The 23944-nt window shown below is 37.7% G+C and overlaps 1 protein-coding gene across 5 annotated transcripts in view; it reads right to left on the bottom strand.

Moving 5' to 3' along the window:
* Positions 1–23944, bottom strand: part of LOC143035133 (CUE domain-containing protein 1) — a 188539-nt gene that overhangs the window by 26046 nt on the left and 138549 nt on the right. For all 5 annotated transcript variants that reach the window (XM_076201732.1, XM_076201735.1, XM_076201734.1 and 2 more), the window contains 2 exons: positions 15356–15472; positions 10494–10660 (listed from right to left, as the gene is read on the bottom strand). In XM_076201732.1, the coding sequence (XP_076057847.1) occupies positions 10494–10660; positions 15356–15472 (284 nt within the window). The remainder of the gene's footprint in view (positions 1–10493; positions 10661–15355; positions 15473–23944) is intronic.

Raw genomic sequence — 23944 nt, 5'->3', positions numbered from 1 at the left:
CATTTTTAGGATTCAAATTCTTGAGATGACATAATGAATGTTGGACGAGATAACAATAACACAAAAAGAAATAATGGAACATCTATCAAACCTTGACGTCAGGAAATCACATGGCCTGGATGGAATTGCAAATTGGATCTTAAAGGAAATGAAAAATGAGATTGTTGTTCCATTAGAAATTATTTTCAAGAAATCCATCATATCCGGAGATGTCCCAAGAGAATGGAAGCTAGCTAACGTTACTCCCATATTCAAAAAAGGTGACAAAAAGAAACCAAATAACTATAGGCCTATTAGTTTGACTTCGATCGTAGGAAAAATAATGGAAACTATCATCAGAGATGCTATCGAATATCATTTAGAAAGTAACCGTTTGATAAATGATAGCCAACATGGTTTCAGACGGAAACGTTCTTGCGTGACTAACTTACTCGAATTCTACAACACAGTTGTCTCGAATTTTGACAAAAGAAACAATATAGATTTAATATATCTAGACTTTGCAAAAGCTTTTGATACCGTCCCACACGAAAGACTTCTTACTAAATTAGCTTTGCATGGAATAAGTGGTAGCCTATTAGGTTGGACTAGTAATTGGTTGAAAGGTCGAAAACAGAGAGTTGTTTTAAATGGAAAAACTTCTGGATGGAAAAGTGTTGCAAGTGGAGTTCCTCAGGGTTCCGTTCTTGGGCCACTTCTATTCATAGTATATATAAATGATATAGACCATGGACTAAAATCTACTGTTTCCAAATTTGCTGATGATACAAAACTGTGCGGAGTGGCAAATGATCACTCAAACCAATTAGATATTCAAGAAGATTTAGATAAATTACAGCAATGGTCTGAAAAGTGGCTAATGAAATTTAACACAAGTAAATGCAAGGTAATGCACATAGGTAAAAATAACAGCAAGTACGATTACAAGTTATTTGGAAATTCGTTAACTAAAGTGGATAGTGAAAAAGATCTCGGCGTAATTATCAGTAACGACCTCAAATCATCCAAGCAGTGTATTTCAGCCTCTGAGAAAGCAAATAAGATTCTGGGATTGATTGCGCGATCTTTTGATTTCAAAAGTCCATCACTCATTAACAAGCTATATAAATCGTTAGTTCGTCCACATTTGGAATATGCTGTTTCCGTATGGTCACCGAATCTCATTAAAGACATTGACAGACTGGAAAAAGTACAACGGCGAGCCACAAAACTGATTCCAAATATCAAAAATAAATCATACGAAAATCGACTTAAGCACATGAATCTGTTTTCCCTAAAAAAGCGTAGACTCAGAGGTGACTTGATACAGGTCATTAAGATTTTAAAGGGAATTGACAACATCAAAAGTGACCAAATTTTCACATTGAATGAGAATCAGACAAGAAACAATGGTCTCAAACTGTCCGGAAATAGATTCAATTTGGAAGTAGGTAGAAACAACTTTGCCAACCGTGTAGTTAATGAATGGAATAAACTTCCTGCACAGGTAGTGCAATGTAGTTCAGTTCGAAGCTTTAAGAATCATTTAGATAAATACCTAAGTAAGATGCTGTAATTATTATAATTTATGTTATATTATTTGTTTTTGTTTTGTTATAATTTGTCTGTCTGATTTTCATTTATTATTAGTTATATGTCAATTTATTATCATTTACTATTTACCTGTTTGTTTGTTATTCAACTATACCAATGCATTTATTTATGTATTTTAATTGTTATTTACATTGTTATAGTTTTAATTTATTATTAATATGATTTTTTTTTTTTTTTTTTTTTTTTTTTTTTGCATCCGACCTAGATATGGATCAAAAGGTCTCCTGTCGGCATGCTTTGCCTTTGTAATCCTTTGTAAAAGAATGCAAAGAAGAACTAACAGGCAAAATACATAACATAATAAGTTGCTCACTTAAAGAAGGAAAAATACCAAAAGACTGGAAAAATGCTAACATTGTACCAATATATAAAGGAGGAAACAAGGAGGAACCAGCTAACTACAGGCCAGTCTCACTAACAAGCACTATAGCCAAAATCTGAGAGAAAATCATCAAGAATACATGGGTAAAACACCTGGAAGACAACAATATAATAAACCCAAGACAATTTGGGTTCAGATAAGGAGGATCATATACCACAAACTTAATGTGTTTCTACATACATACATACATATACCAAGGCTTTTTCCCCCTTACCAGGTAGGTAGCCAAAATGGACAAGGCATAAAATCATTCCCACCCATTCCATCCCCGAAAACACTCCACACCCCTCCACCCTCCCTCCCACCTTACCACCTCCTAGATGACGGGTCATCTCTGCACCCTGTCCACTGCCCTGGGTCAGAAGCAGTGTCGCAGGACACAACACATCCACAGCAAGGCCGCTTCATTAAATCGGCGACCCCCCCCTCTCCGTCCCCCCATATAAAGGAGAGGACGGGGAGAAAACCCTTTGGGCTGCGTCAAAATTTTTGCTCACACACACTACCTCACCCCCCATTCCCCCGTCCATTCCACCTCATGCATCACAACATTTTCCATATACAACCATTCTCCATTTAATGTGTTTCTACTCAAGATTAATAGACATAGTGCAAGAAAGGAATGGATGGGCTGATTGTACCTTCCTGGACTTACAAAAAGCTTTTGACAAAGTACCACACAAAAAATTATTAAAAACTGGAACATATAGGAGGGGTACAAGGGAACCTACTAAAATGGATGGAGGACTTGGAGGACTTCCTTACTGGTAGAAAGATGAGAGTAGTGCTCAGAGAAAAATATTCAGGTTGGAAAGAGGTGATCAGTGTAGTATTACAAGGATCTGTATTGGCTCCAATAATGTTTGTTATTTATGTGAATGACATGGATGATGATGTGAAATGTTACATGAGCTTCTTTGCAGACGACACCAAACTGTTAAGGAAAGTAAAAGCTGAAAAGGATTGTGAATCACTGCAGGAAGACCTGAATAAGGTATGGAACTGGAGTCAGAAATGGGAAGTGGACTTCAATATTAACAAGTGTAGCATAATGGAGTTTGGAAAAAGCAAAAATAGAATATCGGGACATTATAAAATTGGAACCAAGGAGGTAAAGGAGGAGAAATCCAAAAAAGATTTGGGTGTAATTATCTCAAATGACTTGTCCTATGATATACAGATGAACAAAATTGTCGGAGAATCCTATAACTTGCTAAGATCAATAAAAGTGGCATTTACATATTTGGACGAAGAAATGATTAAAAAAATATTAGTCACACTGATAAGGTCTAGACTAGAATATGTGGCGACATTGTGGTCACCCAGTACCAAAAAGAATATAAAGAAAGTAGAAAGAATCCAGAGAGCAGTCACAAAAATGGCACCTACACTTGCAAACTTGTCATACGAGGAGAGATTGGCTAAACTGGAGTTACTGACTCTGGAGCAAAGAAGAGAGAGAGGTGACCTACTGACTATCTACAGAATCATGAAGGGCACAGAAATACTCGATAGAGAGGACTTGTTAAACTGGGACAAGAGAAACACAAGAGGACATGGAAATAAAATAAAAAACATAGCTACAGAAGAGATCTGAAGAAAAACAGTTTTCCATATAGAGTGGTGGACACTTGGAACAAACTGGACAATTAAATTGTGTGCGCAAAAACCATTCATGAGTTTAAGAACAAACTAGACACTGTGAGACACAACCTTCCCACAAAATACAACTAGGTAAATACAACTAAGGGCGACATAACCTATATACAGTACAACACTGTCTCAAGGCCCACAATATCAAAGCAAAACTCAGACACTGGGTCCAGAACAGAAAGTAGTTTTGTGTGAGAGCAAAGTCCGATCAGACTCTGTCTTATATAAAATGTTGTTGTCGTTCCCTAGACTGTCTGTCCGAGCAGTCCCGTCTCCCCAAGGAATGCCATAGCCGAAACTGGGTTTTCCCACAAATCCTTTATAGAGCGTATGTTGTGTTGTTTGCGTGCATGATTGTGTATAATGCAGTCTTCCATTATGTGTTGTATGGTATGGGGTGAAATGTTACATCCTGGGCAGCTGTTGTACCTTATGATGTTTTAACTCTTGACCAATCACAGGAGGCAATACTGTTTCAGGCTGATTTTACCTGGATCTGCAACTGCCACTAGCAAACTAAATATAACCAGAGTCTAGATATTCCTTGAATTTCTAAGTAGGCCTGATTATCTGGCTGAAAATAGGTTATTTTTCTGCTGTGCATAGACAATTTATTTATTTATCTTTTTCCTAGTTTTGACGCTAGTCAGGATCTTAAAAGTCACCACCAGAATAAAAACTTTTTAATACTTGATTTAATTTGATTCGCTAGGGGTCCTCACAATGAGCTTTTTCTTTGTACTTTTCAATGACCACATGAATTCTAAAATGGGCATGTTTTCAGTTTTACACAGTAAAAGTCTAAGAAACTTGCACAAAAGTTCTTAAGACATTGTGGATGTTATCTAACCCAAGGAATGTTCAGTAGTTATGGGATTTTTTATCTGTGATACGTCATGTTAACATGTTGTGAATCTGTGTACGGAGATAAAGGGTAAATCCATGTGCACATTTTTTTGTAAAAACACTACTTTATTAATAAGCTGATATAACAGCTGATTGTTTGTAACTTTTCCTTTTTATTTATTCTATTTGAAGTATACTAATATCTGTTGAGCCCTGAACCATGTTAAATTGTGTAAATAAAACATGTTTCACAAGGCTTAGTAACATGCCAAAATGGCTGAAATTGAGATATTACTGGACTACAAAAAATGAACATGGGTGTCGTGCAGTGTTGTCTAAGAGGGGGAGGTGCAGTGATGATGGGCTGGCTGGTGAGGTTGTTTGATGTTTGTCTAAAGGAGGGTGGAGTGCCGGAGGACTGGAGGAGTGCCTGTGTGGTTCCACTTTACAAGAGAGAGGGGTAAGGGTGTGAGTGTAGTAGTTTCAGAGGGATCAGTTAGTTGAGTGTGGTTGGGAAGGCTTGTGGGAGGTGTTGTGGATGTGTGGGATGGGAGGGGGGCTGTTGGGAGCAGCCAGGAGTTTTTGCAAGAGTGGTGGAGACTGTGTTGGAGCTGGAAGTGGTGAGAGTGAGTGGTTTGAGGTGGGGGGGTGGGACTTCACCTTGACTGTTCAGTTTATACATGGATGGGGTGGTGTAGGAGGTGGACATGGGGGTGGTGGGCTGGGGATTGGAGATAGTTGGGGAAGATGGAGAGAGAGGCCGGGTGTTGTTTGCTGATGATGCTGTGCTTGTGGCGGGATCAGAGGAGGGGTTGGAGGAGTTGGTGATGGAGTTTGGGAGGATATGTGGGGGAAGAGGGTTGAAGATGAATATGGGTGGCAGTGGAGTGATGAGATGTGCAAGGGGAGAGGGTGCCGGTGGGTTGGGGGTGAGTGTTGGGGGAGAGAGGCTGGAGTAGGTGGATGGTTTTGGATGCTTAGGTGTGAGTGTGGCAGGGATGGGGGTAGAGGGGTGTGTGTGTGTGTGGATTGGAAAGTGTGGCGAGAGATGGACATTTGGGAGTAGATGCTGGGAGGATATTGTGCGAGGGAGTGGTATTGTTGATTGCGCTGTGTGGGGCAGAAGCATGGAACATGTGGGGGGGGGAGGAAAAGAGGAGTTTGGATGTGTTTGGGATGGGGTGACTGAGAGGTGTGGTGGGGGTTGCTGGGGTGGATGAAGTGGGGGCAAGGGAGTGGGGAGGAGTGCAGGGATGGTGGGGGAGTTGGGGGATGGGGTTGGTGAGGGAGAATTGGGGTGGTTTGGGCATGTGGAAGGAGTGAGTCGGGAGGGATTGGTGGGGGGACATGTGGAGGGCAGAGGTAGAGGGGGTGAGCATGGGGGGGCATTGGGAGGGAAGGGAGAGGACAGAGGATGGGGTGGTTGTGTGTGGATGATGCTGTGAAGCAGGGAAGGGAGTGGTTGCAGGGTGTAGGTGTGTATGTGGGTGGTATTCTGATGCAGCCCAAAGGGATTTCTCCCAGTCTTCTCTTTTTCTGCATTGGGGGGGGGGGGTTATTGCTGACTGGATGAAGTGGCTTTGCTGTGGATGTGCTGTGTCTTGCTGCATCACTTCTAACCCAGAGCAGTGGGTGAGATGTGGGGATGGCCCATCATCCCGGAAGAGCTGAGAAGGGAGGGAGGGAGGGAGGGGTGGTGAATGTGAGTGGAAAGTGTGGGGATGAAATGGGTGGAAGTGGATTTATGCCTATGACTTTGGCTACCTCCCTTGTAAGGAAAAAAAAAAGAGGGAAAAATCCCTTGGTATATGTATGTATAGAAATAAATGAATAAAAACCATATTGATGGTAAACTTTCATTTTTTGGTTTGAATTGTATGTGTATAAAGATCTGCAATGAACATCAGTTGGAATTATTGTGTACACTATTAGTCACAAGTGCCCAACCCTTTCCTGGGTGAAATCAGTCAAATTGTATTTCTTTGCTTTGAATTTAAATGTCTGTCATTTGAGTAATAACATAAATCAGATAATTAACTGGTCTCTGTCATAAAAAAAAAAAAAAAAAAAAAAAAAAAAAAAAAGCAGTGCACAAACTTAGTATTAGTTGGACAAAAAAACAAAATTATCAATACATAAAAATGAAATCACTACAGAATGATAGACCCCAAGGCTAGAAACGGTGAGTAACTCGTATTTTCTTTTGTTCTGAAGTTTTTGGACAAGGAAAGGGAGCATATATGTGCACAAATGCAAACAACAATAAAACAAGCATGCAGTCAGGCAAAACTCCCACTGGTCCCATCATCATCATAGCTTATCACGCCAGACAGACAGCCATTCAAGTGTTCTTTGGTTAATTTTGACCAGGTCAATGTTGTCTAAATTGGTTGAAAGCGGGCAGGAGCTTAGGACATGGTCAATGTTCTGTTCACTTTCTCCGCACTCACAGGATGGGTCGGTTTTGAGGCCCCATTTAACCAGATTGTCACAAGTTCTGGCGACTCTGGATTTTGCTCTATTTAGTGTGGACCCTTCGCGTCTTGGTAGCTGTGCCCCATCTGGTCCCATATTAGCATAGCTAACATTTGTCAGACCTACTGTACTGTATATACTGTTGGTGTGCTTAACCCCTTCCATACGGTGCCGCACACGTAGGCGTCATGGACTTAGATCTCGGTGGCAGCAGCCAATGCCAGCCGTACGACGTGTCGTAATAATACTCGCATCATAAAATATAGTCACCGCTTATATCGATCGTTCTCTCTTCACCCGTGAATTTTGATAACCATAGAAAATGCGATTACAAAAGAATTAGAAAGAATGTCATTATGGAGGGGCGACTACAATAAATATAATCAAGACGCCGATATGGCAGCCTCGCGAATACACTCGCTCCCCATGACGCCTACGTGTGCGGCACCGTATGGAAGGGGTTAAGTCAGCAAAAAGGAAACGTGTCATGTGCTCTGACAGATATATCTTTATACTCTTTGAATTTATTAATTTTCTGTGACATCCATTGAAGCACAGATTTTTTTTATTCTACTCTAAATTAATACATATCTATTTTGTTGGAGAGCATTACAATGACTTATTCAATTATATTGTCATATTCTCATAAGAATCTGTACTAAAAATCTGAAAATAAGGGAAAGTTTATGTATGAAGTTAATGGACTATTAACTAAAGTTAATTAGTCCATTGCTGATTTTCAAAGTTAACCTAAAAGTTAATCTGTTAATGGAATTTTTAGGTTCATTAATTCATGATTAATGGACTAGTACCTAGCTCTGCTTATTAGGAAGGGATGCCCAGTCAAGCTATGTACCCACCCTTAACCTATCCCAAATTCATTTGTTATCCTTTTTATCTCAGCTCCTTGTAGATGAAGGTGTCCCTCCACCCAATGATTTGGTCTAATCCAATACAGCAAGATACAGCACCACAACAGGGCTGAACAGCCAAAGCTGGTTTACTTGTGTATAGTTTGATCCCAATTCCTTTTAACTAAAAAATTCACAAATGAAACAAACTGTATGTATGGCAGAATCTGCTCTAAACTGTCTTCAAACAATTCAGTACTGTTCCACATAAAGTGTCATAAAGAAAATCTGGTGAGACCACAAGAGTTTTAAATATTATTCAATTCTGAATCTATATGAATGATATACATAGTTGGAAGTTATTCAGTATTTTTGTTTTAACAAATGGATTATCACTCATAAAGTAAAGTGGCTTGGCAATGGAGAGAAACATCCTCATCCCTTTCTCATTCTCATTTGTTCACCGTAATTGCCCAGTATCTGGTAAAACAAGTGGTACTTTGGGTTTTTCATTTAGGGGACCATATGTAGCTATTTATCATGTTATTATCATGTATTATGCCTATTGTTATTATCATGTTATTATGCATGTATTATGCCTGTTGCTTCTGAATGTATTTACTTTATAAAAAATTCAACTTATACATATATATACTAAACTTGTGTTTGATTTCCTAACTTCACAGTTCATTTTTGGGGGGGGGAGAGTTGATTGGGTATTTCTTGGGTATTTCTTGGGTGACCTGATATACTATTTATCATGTTAGTATTTAATTTATTATGGCTTATATATTTTTATTGTCATTTCTGACACACGGTTTGGACACATGGGAAGAATGTGTGAAGAAAGACTAGTAAAAGAGGTATGGAAGGCAGATGTAGCAGGAGTGAACATAAGGGGGCCACCTAGGATGAGATGGACAGATGGGGTGAAAGGGGCTTTGGGGAAGAGGGGAATGTCTGTTAAAGAAGGACGGGAGAGGACAGAAGACGGGTGAATGGAAAATGGTTGTATATGGATAATGTTGTGATGTATGAGGTGGAATGGGTGGGGGGATGGGGGGTGAGGTAGTATGTGTGAGAAAAATTTGATGCAGCCCGAAGGGATTTTTCCGTCTTCTCCTTTTCTGCATGAGGGGACGGAGAGGGGGGGGGGGTCGCCGATTTAATGAAGTGGCCTTGCTGTGGATGTGCTGCATCTTGTGACACTGCTTCTGACCCAAGGCAGCGGATAAGATACAGGGATAACCCGTCATCCAGGATGCCTTTGTTTTTGGCTACCTCCCTTGTAAGGGGGAAAAAGCCTTTGGTATATGTATGTTTATATGTTTCTGATTGATAAATATAAATTGACTTTATATAAAACTCAATTTATGAATATGCAATAAACAAAATTGTGATTGGTTGCAGACTTCACAGCTATATGAAGACCCAATGTACCTATTTATCATGTTATTATCAGATACATTATTGTTTATACACTTTTATTGTTGTTTTTGATTGTTAAATATGAATGGGGCTGAAACATCCTGATTCTAGGACATTTGAGCCACAGATGTCCTGGCCATGGGCCTCCAACCTAGGATGTTTGGGCTCATGCATGACCATAAGCTTGCAACACAAAACTGCAAAAAATATATATTGTAATTTTGTACTTGATATGCATGTATTGTTTATCTTAAATTTATATCAAAAATGTACTAAATGCATGCATTGTTTATTTTACATTTATATATATATGTATATATATATATATATATATATATATATATAAAAAAATGTACTAAGTACATAGGGATTAGTAGGAAATTGATCACAATTTTTTTCACTACTGGGTAGTGGGCGAGATTCAGGGATGGGTAGGAGTGGTTTCTATGCCTTTGTTTTTTGGCTACTTCCCTTGTAAGGGGGAAAAAGCCCTTGGTATATGTATGTATATGCATGGATGTATGTACAAATTTATAAGTTTAAAATGTCAAAAGTCAATACATACTGATCAATAAGAAACAACAATAAAGGTATATAAGCCTTATTTAATAATAATATGATAAACAGGTACATTGTGCCCCCACTATGTACACTGGGCCTTTGCATGGCTGAGAAATAGGATATCAATTACACTTTTGTTCACTTTAAACAAGTTGATTTTTTATAAAGTTGATACATATCTAGCAATCAAAAAACAAGAATATAAGTATATAAACAATAATATATCTAATAATAAAATTATAAACAGGTACACTGGGTCCTCCCTAGATAAAATGGGTCTTCGCATAACTGCCAAGTCTGCAACCGCTTACAAATTTGTTAACTACATATTCATAAGTTGAATTTTTTATTACAACAATCAGAAACAACAATAAAAATTTATGACATATAATAAATTTGATGTTAACATGATAAATAGGTACATCGGGTCCTCCCCAAGAAACACCTTATCTACCCCATTGACGAGGGTTTTCGCATAGCTGCAAAGTAGGCAATCAATCACATTATGCTTACTACATATTTATAAGTTGATTTTTTTTTTTATCAAATAAATGCATATGTATCAATCAGAAGCACCAATAAGAGTATATAAGGCATAATACATGATAATAATATGATAAATAGTGCACAGGGTCCCCCAAAAGAAATGCCCAGAGTACCACTTGTTTTACCAGGTAAAACAGGCATGTATGGTGACCCCTTACCTTTTGAGTCTGGTCTTCCTCTTCATCATCAATTAGGGGATCTGAAGAAATAAGAAGTTGGTCTCTGCCTCCACCGGGTCCTCCTACTACACCTGGGAGAAGGTTACGAGCACCACGTTTGCGTCTTGAAAAAACTTTGGCTATGTGGGCAAACTTCTTTCTGGAAGCTGAAGAAAATAAATATTCTATTTATATACTGAATTACAATGGAAGAATTAACAGGAAACTTTTTGGTCTTAAATGAGGACAAATACAAAAGTATAAATAAATAAATAAATAAAAAGGTAAATAAATGAATATGTATAAATAAATATCTAAAGTATGGTTAATGAATTGATACACTGTTTAGGTGTTTAACTGAATCTTTGGTAGGAAACTTATTTCCACATAATTCTATTGAATTGCTTCTGGTTATTTTCATAACATCTGTAAATACAAAGCACCTCATTCTATACTGTCCTACTCTCACCCTATTCAGCCAACATAAAATCTCCTCTCTCAGGGCTGGATTTACCAACAGGCATAATAGGCCACTGGCCTAGGGCCCATGGGTAACTGGGGGCCCACTGCAACTAACTTGTTATGCAAGAATAGTAAAAACAAAACACTCTCAAAAATAAATTAAATTAGGCAGAGATTGTATTAAAGTGCAATAAGGATTTTTCAATAAAAAAAACAAAACAAAGGTGATCATAATGGCCAATGGTGCTATTTCTCTCCAAACAAAGAAACATTTGTGGAGTGGGCGAAATGGACAATGGTATGGACCACACCATTTGTTGCAATGAATGCAATGACTGGATTCACTTCTTTTGCACACAACTCCCACTGTCACAACTGAAGTGCCTACTCAAAACATTTAGAAGATACATCTTTGAGAAGTGTTACACATCAAAATAATGTGAAGATAAGAGGGACCAAAAAGCTGAGGAAGCCTAGGATGCAATAAATTGGCACACAACGGCAAAGACAAACTCTAACATCCAGGCAGCTCAGGAAGCCTTAAATTGGCAGTCAGACCATGGGAAACGGGTCGAAAAACAAAGTGAAATGGAACACAAATTCTCATTCTATGCAAAACACAAGTGCTAGCATGAACTGTGCTCCAGAGGCAAATTTGCAGTCTAAGCAGGTTACAAGTGCTAACATTAACATAGATACACAGAAAATTGCTAACACAAATTAAACAAACAATGCTTCGCAGACAAATCCACAACCTGAACAAGTTGCAAGTGCTAATGTTAGCAGGGATACACAAATTTGCACATTTTACCAAAAGGCAAGTGCCACACAGGGATTAAAGGCCATGAATGTAGTTATCAGCAACCCAAGCTATGTGCAAATTTCATGAAACATGGACTAGATAAGTGGTCAGGCTGCAGGCTTGGCCACCAGTGAAAAGACTTTCACTCCTGGATCTGCATAAACTCCTTATGAACAAGGGAGTGCAGCAAAATTAGAGAATGCAAACACTGGCACCTCACAGGCATCAAAAAGCCTGTACAAGTTCTGGAAACCAAAGAAAAAAACGGAGATCAAACCATACCCTTATTGATAAGGATCCATCAAAATCTGCGGTGGTTGCATCAAACACAAATAATGAAGGCCTAACCACCAAGAGGGTCCAAAACTCCCAAAATGCTTGGACCACCAGGAAGGTCACAAAAATATCCCCCAACAAACAAGAGTGCTGAATGAACAACCTTTCTCAGAGAGGTACATGAGCAAAATGAACCGACTGGTAGAGGACCTTATTGACCAAATAGACTGAATAGAGACACAACAGAGGGTGAAAGGGTGTCACCACTACTAAAATGCTATGAGCTAAACCTTTGGGGTCTCAATCCAAAATGTAATCAAAATAAGATCTTGATGTTTCAAGAGATTGCAAACAAGAAAAACCTCTCCTTCCTTGCAATCACAGAAACCCAACTAAATGGTGAAATCTTGGATGCAGAAGTGAACATGCTAGGCTACACCATCTTCTGCACTGATAGAAAAGAGAGGAGCAATGGAGGTGCAGTGGTATATGTCAGAAATTGTTTGACAGCATACAAGGAAATGAGTCTCTATCAAATGGGGCAATTGAGATGATTGGCCTACATATTAGAAACTTAAACCTAGTTATAATAAATATATACCGGCCCCCAAACTCTAACACTGAAAATTTTTGTGAGGTAACAGAAAAGACAAGAATAATCTTAAATGCCCTCCCTAGACCTGCAACAAATGTACTACTGGTGTGGGATTTCAACTTCCCTATCTCCTTGCCCCCACTGTGCACTTGTGGAGGTCCACCTGAGGAAAGGATTGGCCAAAGACTTGCTCAATATAATTGATCACCACTACCTAACACAGCTCATCACAATGCCAACAAGAGGGGATAATGTACTGGATTTCATGATGAGCAATAATCACAACATCCTGCACTCCTACAACTCCTCAGACACAGCACTTTCTGACCACAAAATCATAAAGACTATACTGAGGATAGAAAATGCCAAGGAAAATTCCTCGAACTACAAGAATATGGCTCAAAGGGGAAATGATACTCACCTGTCATTGAATCACCTTCACTCCTACTGCAAGGACATTGGGAGATGCTGAAAGAACTGGGTAGATGGACTGGACAACACATCTCAGATGAAAAGACAAGGAAGAAACACTACACACACTTCTATCAATGGTACAGGGGATATGCGAATGTATGTCTCATAAAAAAGAAAATGGGGAGCAAGGAAACTTATTCCCAGAGACAGGAGGATTCTCACAACAAGATGTTACTTGTGGGAGAAACTAAAGCGGCAATCAGACCAGGCCTTGAATGCCAGGATGCAAAAGGCCATAAAACCCATAGAGCAAGAGCAGTTTTAATCCTATGAGAAACAAAGGAGGACTGAGGAAGAGAAAGCAGTGGCCAACATAAAGGTAAACCCAAATTTTTTCTTTTCCTACACCAAGAATAAGACTAATTGCAAAGCATCAACAGGCCCCCTACTGATGGCAAATGGGGACCTGATAAGTGAACTGAGGGAAATAGCCTCAGCCCTATGCCACCAGAACAAGAGTGTTTCTAGCCTGCCAGACAGACAAAAAGCAGTCTCTGTCCCTACAACCTTTTTTGAGGAGTTGACTGGAGCACCGGGCAGCCTGACAGACGTTGAGGTATTGGTTGAAGACAGAGTCTCAGTAATAAACAAGATCAAACTAAACTCTGCTTCAAGGGATGGTTTTCACACCAGACTTCTGAAAACATATAAAAATGAACTGGCAAAACCACTACAAACTACTGTGGACCAGGTCCCTAAATACTGGCAGGGTCCCAAAAGTACTCAAAATAGGAATAACACCCATCCACAAAAGGGATTACAGACCAGTGGCCCTAACTCCCCACCTGATAAGAATCATAGAGTAATTTGAGCTCAGATAAATGACTACTTAGAAATCACATACACCTTTAACGAGAACCAATATGGCTTCAGACAGGGTCGATCATGTCTATCACAATTATTGTTTGATTATGAGAAAATTATGGAAATTATCCAGGAAGGTTAAAATGTAGATGTGATCTACCTGGATTTTGCAAAAGCCTTTGAAAAAGGTAGAGCATCCTCCTTCATAAGCTGAGGACACTGGGTATCTGTGGGAAACTGGGTGAGTGGCTGCAGTTTCCTCACAAACCGGACACAACAAATGACAGTTCAGGGAACCTTGTCTGAGCCAAGAAAAGTTATCAGTGGAGGCCCTCAGGGCTCAGTCCTGGGCCCACTGCTATTCCTAACGATGACTGCAGACATTGACAAGGATCTACAGCATTTGCATACATCATCCTTCACTGATGACACCAGGATCTCCAGGGACATCAAGTTTGCTGCAGACGTGGCCCTACTACAAGCAGACATGAACAGAATGGCAAGATGCAAGATGGGCTGAAACCAACAACATGGCCCTGAATGAGGACAAGTTTGTGCTCCTGAGATACAGCCCACTCCAAATCCTAAAAGCATACACCACCTACAAGTGTTACTGAATGCTTATTGAAGACCTAGGGGTGCACATGAGCCATGACCTAACTTTCATGAGGCACATTGAGATAGTGATTGAAAGTGCCTACAAGCTATTGGAGTGGACACTAAGAACTTTTTACATGAGGAATAGAGAATGCATGCTGACCCTGTGGAAGACCCTAGTCCTACTAAGACTGGAATACCGCTGCAAACTCTGGTCCCCACACAAAGACAGGGAAATAACCAAGCTGGAGACAGTACAAAGGACCTTCGTAAGCAGAACAGAAGGTATGCAAGGGCTCAATTACTGGGAGAGAATGAAGGAAGGCTTGACTCCCTCCAGAGACACCATTATATGTATATGGAAAACACTGGAATGGATGATATCAAATATCTAATTACAAGTCAACAATTACCTGTAACAGGACTGACTATGCCACATCTGAAGAGCAGAAGGCCTGTCCTAGTGAGCTAAGACCATAGGCCACCACAGTTTCACATATATAGGGACATCCCTCCTTAATTCTACCCCATTAGAGATAAGAGGCCTGACTGGCATCACACCAGACAACTTCAAAAACAGCTGAACAAGTGGCTAAAAACAGTGCCTGACCATCCCCCTAATCCTGGATACATCAGCCACATGACTAAAACAATCAAATAATTAAGGCAGAGTTAAGAGACGTGGCCAGTTACCTGGAAACTGTAAGTACTGTAAGAAAATACTGCCCAATTTAAAATCTATATATTACATTTATCTGACTTTCTGTCTAATATTCACATACCATGGGTAACTGAAATTGCAGAAAGCAATAATATAGATGAATTGGGGCTACTATAATACAAAATACCCACCTTTACCCATATTGGCAATTCTCTCTCGAAGAGCAGCATCATCAATGTGTCCTCCCAAATGCATCCTTCCTCCAGATGTGGGTGATGGTTCACCTTCTTCAGACTCTTCCTCATAATCTGTTGGATTGGGTGTACTTAGTTGAGAAAGACTGTATTACTACTATTTTATATTTGATGCAGTGCACAAATTTAGTACTATGTGATAAAATAATTTTGGAAAGAATTTTTCAATGCTGTCTTCATGCACATTTCAGTATGCTGGTATGATCAATCTTTAAAGTTCTTCATCATATTTGCTTCCTTATCTACTTGTCAGAGAAAGTAGATAAGGATACCTTGACTTTCTCCTTGTCTAGGGTTGCCAGATGTCCCTTATTTATGGGACATGTCCCATACTTGATGGTTTCGTCTCGTCCTGTACTGACATTTTAGGGGCACCCAAAGTGTCCTGTATTTAATTCCTCTTCAAATTTTGAGTATATATATGTGTATATATATATACATTATATATATATATATATATATATATATATATATATATATATATATTTTTATATATATATACATTATATATATATATATATATATATATATATATATATATATACACACACACACACACATATATATATATATATATAATATATATGCAAAGTAGACCACTTGGAAAAAGAAACTAACAAAGCAGAGCGCTTTTGTGTATTATATCTTCAGTGCAAAAAGTGCACTGAAGATGTAATGATGTAATATATGAAAGTGCTCTGCTTCATTAGTTTCTTTTTCCAAGTGGCCTACTTTGCATAAGTGAACACATGTACTCATGTTCTTATTAGCATATATATATATATATATATATATATATATATATATATATATATATATATATATATATATATATATTACTACAATTCTTAGTTGTAACTTTATGAGTAATTATGTTTTCTTTTTGCAGATTCTCTTGACAAAATTGACCTAATTTTAATGACGAGACTAATGTTGCTGAAAGTTTATACAAAAATGACATGTTTGCAACTTGTTCAGTTGCTATGTTTGGCTGAGGACATTGACACAGTTACCATTTTGCTCTTCAAATGCTTTCACACTTATTTATATATTTTTATATTGTCTCTAGCTGTCTATCAAACAACTGCTTATATTTATTTGTTCTCACTTGTATTAAACAATTTTAATTTAGTTTTCCTCATAACCCACTCAAATGCTTGCTTTATAGTTTTAACTTACGTCTCTACTTTTATATAATGAATTGATCTGGGTGTGTAGGCTTGTATCAGTTCATACATATATTAAGTGCTGCCTTGCAATTAAAATATAATTCATTCTAGAAGGCCGTTCAAATTCCAAGACAATAACTGAAAAGCCAAGAAAAGAAAATAACACAAGAAATCATAGCTACTTTCACTAACACTTTCAGAACGAAACTGAGCACTCGGCACCCCGAGAGCATGGGTAAAGGTAGGGGTCCCACAAAGCCAGATACATAATCCCTATGCTTGAGCTGAAAAATCCCTAGATTGGAAAAAAGTCCACATTGTACAAATACTGTATTGACATAGATGTACTTACAGTAAAAAAGAAGAAGAAGAATATATATATATATATATATATATATATATATATATATATATATATAATACAAAAACTGAAATAAATAAACAAATAAACAAAATAAACACATACATTAAATAAATAATATGAAAAAACAGTTGTGAATATTTCAAAAGTTATTTTCTTTATTGTTATACTGATAATACACTATGGTAACTACTGAAAAAAATAAATCCCCATTTAACAGTGATTTCCCTCGAAACAAAAAATTAACTAGTAGCACAATGTGTGAATTTTTCTTCCGATTAGTAAATTTCCATCATGTTCTTAATGTTAAAATAAAATATATATATGAGAATTCTTAGCAGCTGAGATAAACTAGTGATTTCCATGAAGTTATATAATAAACTAACAAATATCAAACTAAAATCAATAATTAACTAAAAATCCTGAGCAGTAGCAGTTCGATATTTCCTCAGTCGACAAAATGTAAAAAAAAAAAAAAAAAAAAATATATATATATACAGTCGTACCTCGGTACTCGACCGCCTCTATACTCGACCAAATCGGTGCTCGACCAAAAAATTCGAGTAGAAAATGCATCGGACCTCGAACAGATTTTCGGTACTCGACTAGCTCGAACAGCGGGTAAGCGTCAGTTCGACTCAGACCGCCAGCGGAGTAAGACGTACGCAGTTTGTTCGAGTATTTCTTCCCAGATTTAAACTTTTTCGTGTTGCTCTAGCCCTTAATAATGGGTCCAAAGAAAGACAGTGATAAGGGGAAAATTGGTTTCGGTGTTCGAACAAATCGGTGCTCGACCACCACCTCAGAACGGATTATGGTCGAGTACCGAGGTACGACTGTATATATATATATATATATATATATATATATACATATATATATCCTCAGTCAACAAAATGTAAAAAATATATATATATATATATATATATATATATATATATATATATATATATATCAAATCAAATCAATTTTTTTTTTACTCCAGTATCCAATATTCACTTGCACACTACCCATTATTAAACACCAAGAAATAATTTAATTATCAGGATAGTAACAGCTGCGGGTCCCTAAATTGTCACTAAAGAAGACCAGAGTTCCCCAGAATATCCCTACAAAAGAAGTGCCTGTCAAGAAGGTTAATCAGAACAGTTATCTGGAACTACTGTGTGACCACCTACCAAAGGCTTTCAATTGCACAGGGGCCAAGGTGGTCCAGGAGGATGGTACCTCTCCTCTCACCACAAAATCTGTGTCACTGGTTTATTAACTGCCAGGTACCTTTTTTATAAAGGACCTTCCATGCAACAGTCCTGATTTAAACCCAATAGAAAATCTCTGGCACTTTGTCAAGATGTATCAGAAGAAGGATGTCATCTCTATATCCAAGATGCCAGCAGCCATCTAAGAATCCTGAGACAATCTGAACCCTAAGTACCTTGAAAACCTTGGCCTATTCTGCCAAGATGTTTCCAGATGGTAAAGAAGAGAAAAGGCCTCCCCACCAAGTCTTAAATGTACTAAATGTTATGATTTAATTATCTTTATTTTAATTAATTATTTATAATTCTTTTGTGTGGGCAGAGGGGTCAGGCACTTCTTTTGTTAACTACTGTATGTATGTATGTATGTATGTATTTACCTAGTTGTATTTTATGGGACGAGAGCTATGCTCGTTCTGACCCGTTTTCGTATCTCTCCACATCCAATCCATTTTTGAACTGGTGTATAGTTCTGGCATTCACTGTTTCACTATTTCTATGTATGTATGTATGTATGTATGTATATATGTATATGTATATATATATATATATATATATATATATATATACAGGTAGTTCTCGTTATATGCGGGGGTTCCGTTCCGCAGACCCTCCGCATATAACGAATTCGCATATATCGAACTATTGAACCTATGGGAAAAAGGGGGATACGTTCTCAACTCGGATTGATTTATTTTTTATTTTTTATTTTTTTATTTTTTTATTTTTTTTACATATTTTATTTTGGCAAAGGGCTTACATACTGCATCTCATATATGTTTACATACATTTTAGCACATGTAAGTATTAACCTCGGGAAAAGACGCTACCATAAACATCACTTATTTCGCCAAGCGTATTTTCTTCAGCTGTTTGAAAAATCAGTCTGTTTACAATTCACATTTCAGACTGCTTGCTACGCTTAAACTGACTGTTGATGTGCTCTGGAGATACACAGGCAGGCTTACTGCTTAAGAGTTTATCCAGTGCGGAGAATAAACGATAATTCTTGCAGAGAGTGAAAATTGACGAAATTATTTGGGGCAGTAATAAGTATCAAAAATTAATTTGTTTGTGAAAAAAATAATTAATTTGTGTATCAAAAAAGCTTAATTACCTGCAGAAAGACAATGGTTTGGCCTATGAAACAGGAAGGATGCCTAAGACGATGCCGTCTGTACAGCTGCCGGTGTTGTTGTTGTGATAACGCCGCAGTGATGCCAGCTCTACCTAGCTGATGCAGCCAGTGTTACCACACGGCTTTATGCGCACCAACTTCAAATATATAATAGGTATTTTGAAAAAAATAATCGGCCGCGACTATTTTTTTTTTTTTTTTTTTTAGGTCAAATCGCATATCTTCGAATATATCCCCGCACATATCGAAAAGTGGTGCAAATTCTTGAATCGCATATACGCGAATTCGCATATATCGAAGTTGCATATATCGAGAACTACCTGTATATATATATATATTCAAGAATGTCCCTTATTTCTAACTTTCTAATCTGGCAACCCTACACTTGTCTCACCTTAGTACATTTTTTCAAACATAGAATAAAATATCCATCATTATTTGCCTTATAATAATCCTCTTCATTTATGTATAAGAAAACAACACAAACTTCTTTAGATGCCTCATCATGCACTACCATACTTATTCAAACTTACTTCAACATGCAAAAACACTCACTTCTTTAACTAACTAAAAAATTTAATGACACTGACCTCCTTACCTGCCTAAACATAAAACACTACACCTCATTCTGCTTGTCACACCAATAATTCGTAACTTCCTGGTCCCTTGTCTCAACATGAAAATTGCTTCTTCATTTGCTTCACCAGAAAATTACTTTTCTCTGTACTACATTAACAATCCCATCTTCACATGACTTGAAATATGCCTACAAACCTAGCTTCACCTGTTCCACTACCTGTATAACACAATGAGTCCATTTTCTGTTGTCTTCACACAAGATCACAAACCCACCCATCCAACTATTAGGAAATGTTTGCAAGCACATGCATAACATGCACTAGATACTTCAGTGTTTCAGCAAAGGGCAAGATGTCTGATCTTTACTGATACTGTCAGTCAGGTTTCTGTAAATTATGAAAATGAATCTATAGAGTTATCACTGCAGAGGGTTAGGTCCTTCTTTGATAGAATTATTAATTATGTACAGAATATAATGTCATAACAGAATCAATTTACTGTCATGACCAAGAGTCAACCAACAAAATTACTTGACTGTATGACATTTCCAGTTTCCTAACTTGCTTATGCATAACTGTATTACTGTATTAGAATTTATGGGCAAATGAAATAAAATGAAATAAAGTAAAATACAATACAAGAAAATAAAATAAAGTGAATATGAAGTGATATTAATATCATAAATGTCCTCCAACATATAAGTTAGAACACAATAATCAACCAAAGTTAAATAACACTGAATTCAACTGGTTTCATCACACAGTGGGACATGCTTTTCAAAAAATTATAATTTTAGAACTTTTTGTTCTCCAATAACAAATTTTATAATTTTCTACTTATTCAGCTATGCTGATATGTATTTAAAATTATGTTTTGGTATTCTTAAATATATAAAAAGATGCAGGATGTATATTTAATGATCATCTCATAATCCATTATAACTTTTTGCTGGTGAAGCAGATTCTTTTTCATGTGTGAAAACCTGCTTCACTGGAAAATAATTTTCCATATTCTGATGTTCTGAATTATGATGTCCAGTTCTTTATTCTTTTTCTAAACACAATCTCTATCCACTGGTAATATCTGTCATGGTGCCAGATATTAAGTTCATGTTTTATTTCTCTGCTTGTTTTACAACACAGCTGGACCAACTGCTCATTGCACAGGTATAGCAACTAGGATTGCTCTTTATCAATTAAGGAAACATATCAGTTTTGGAACATCAATTCATCCATTGAAAGAGTTCCAGATACCACTGTCTACAAATTTTTAAACCACAGAACAATTATGAACAGTTGTATGTTTTGAGGAATCCAGTGATGTATTTACCTAACTCTATTTGCCTAATTGTTATATACAGGAAAGGAACGATAATCATGGAGTCCTGTCTTTTACTCTTCAATTATCATAATTAGTTTAAAATTCGCGTATAACTCTAATTTGGGCTGTATCACCTTATTCTCCAATTATAATGTAAATATATTCTATGATAATGGCCTATTGGACACTAAACTGCAGAAGAATCTAATACTATAAGCAGCAACATCTTCTGCATATCAATTTCCATATAAGAGAAGGCTGACTGGCATTACCATATCTGTGTGAATTTACAACGCACCATGAACAAGGGAAGCTGGACTTGGGAAAACACCCCATTCTGCACGGTAGCGTTGCCTTCGGTGACACTTTCTGTGCTTCTGGTATGATTTTCCCCATCTAGGATGCTGTGTTTCATACTCTGCTCCTTATAGACAAGAAAAATGCAATGCTGCAGACTGCTGCTATCCATGTACAGGAAATGCTTTTGTTGTCACAAGGGCATTTCACATTTTACTTGTGTAAAAAGCAAGATGACTTGTTAAATTACATATAATTAAATGTAGAATATCTAATTCTTATAGACACAGAAGCATGGCATTTTTTTTAATGAGTTATAGGAGTTTAGGGTCTGGAAAAAAAATGTTGCCAGCCAATGCATTTGTACTCTGACAACAAGATAAAGGAATTCCAAGTTTGTACAGCTAAATGGTTTACCCTCAAAACATTGGTAACTGACGACATCAGAAGTATGAACTCTACTACTCCAATAGCATGTGATGTACATTTTTCACCTTCTTAATTCACCTCCTGGGAAGATTGAGTTATCATAAAAAAAAAAAAAAAAAAAAAAAAAAAAAAAATCACATGTGCCTCTCCTGCACCAGCTGGACTCAGTCTGTTTGGCCAAGAGACAAAGTACACAAAAAGTTCTACTGATCTTCAATCAGATTTCAGAATCTACTTAATGTGTAAGGTGTTGTCAATGTATACAGAAGGCAAACCATAAGCATTACAAAGCATACATCAGGCATTCTTCATTGTGTTATTGAAGTGACAATTCAGTAGTAGCCATGCATGAACATAAGCTCACCACTGTCACACAGATCCTCCTTTAAGCTATATAATAATTTCAAGCTATAAAAACCACACAACCTATTAAGCAATGAAATATGACTTTGGCACATGTTTATCATACAACTCCAAGTTTGCCTATTTTACTTTCTTGAATAAGTCAACAAGATTTCTGTATTACATTAAGTGATCATATACATTAACTGGAGCCTCAGTATAAACTGACTGAGAGTCCACAAAATCTTTCCTTTACATTAAGTGGTCCCTGAGTGGAAATTAATATGGAAAGTGCATGGCAGATGTATCACTAACAGCAAAGTAATACAGGTCTGCATCTTGCTGATTGCAACAATTATTTCTGATATCTACAAAGTGTGCAAAGATGGTGTGTGGAACAAGAAGGACGGGAGGAAATAGAAGGAAGGGTAGTGAATGGTGGGATGAAGAAACAAAGAAGGTTGTGGAAGAGAAGAAGCAAGCTTTCACAGATTGGTTACAAAATAGGACGAGGGAGTCATATGAGAGGTATAAAGAAAAGAAAAGAGAAGTAAAGCACATGATAAAGGAGGCAAAAAGGAGAGCAGATGTGAAGTGGGGTAAGAGTATGACATAAAATTTTGAAAGTAAGAAAAAGATGTTTTGGAAAGAAATTAAAAGAGGAAGAGGAGGTGAATCAAGTAGAGAAGAAAAGGTAAAAGGTGCAGATGGAGAGATGATAATGGAAGAGAAGGCAGTAAGGGGAAGCTGGGCAGAGTATTTTAGGGAGTTGCTAAATGTGAAGGAGGATAGGGAGGGAAAGATAGCTGCAGTGGGAAGTGCTGAGAAAATGACCATGATGAGTGAGGAAAATGAAGGAGAAATAAGGAAGGATGAGGTGAAGGCAGTTGTTAAGATGATGAGAGCAGGTAAGGCACCTGGTCTGGATGGATGCCATGCAGAATGTCTAAAAAAAAGGAGGTACAGTTATGGTGGAATGGCTGGTGAGGTTGTTTAATGTTTGCTGGAGAGAGGGTAGAGTGCCGGAGGACTGGAGGAGTGCCTGTATAGTTCCACTTTACAAGGGAAAAGGGGACAAGTGTGAGTGTAGTAGTTTCAGAGAGATTAGCTTGTTAAGTGTAGTTGGGAAGGCTTATGGGAGGATCTTGATTGAGAGGATTAGGAGAGGAACAGAGGGAGTAATCGGCGAGGAACAGTGTGGATTTAGGACAGGTAGAGGTTGCGTAGATCAGATTTTTGTGGTAAGACAGATATGTGAGAAAGCTATAGGAAAAGGTAAGGATGTTTTTTGGCTTTTATGGATATGGAAAAGGCTTATGACAGGGTAGACAGGAAGGCACTGTAGGAGGTTTTACAGATATATGGAATAGGAGGAAAGCTTCTAGAAGCAGTCAAGAGTTTTTATGAGAGTAGTAGAGCATGTGTCAGGATTAGAAATGGAGAGAGTGAGGGGTTCGAGGTAAAGGTGGGACTTCGTCAGGGATGTGTTATGTTGCCCTGGCTGTTCAACTTATACATGGATGGGGTGGTGCGAGAGGTAAATACAAGGGTGGTGGGTCAGGGATTGGAGATGGTTAAAGAAAATGGAGAAGAGTGGGAGGTGAGCCAGCTGTTGTTTGCTGATGACACTGT

The sequence above is a fragment of the Oratosquilla oratoria genome, chromosome 18, assembly GCF_046742065.1.
Source record: "Oratosquilla oratoria isolate Oo_2021 chromosome 18, ASM4674206v1, whole genome shotgun sequence".
NCBI classification, from domain to species: Eukaryota; Metazoa; Arthropoda; class Malacostraca; order Stomatopoda; family Squillidae; genus Oratosquilla; species Oratosquilla oratoria.
Note: the sequence above shows the minus strand (reverse complement) of the source record. Positions and strands in the feature narration are given on the sequence as shown.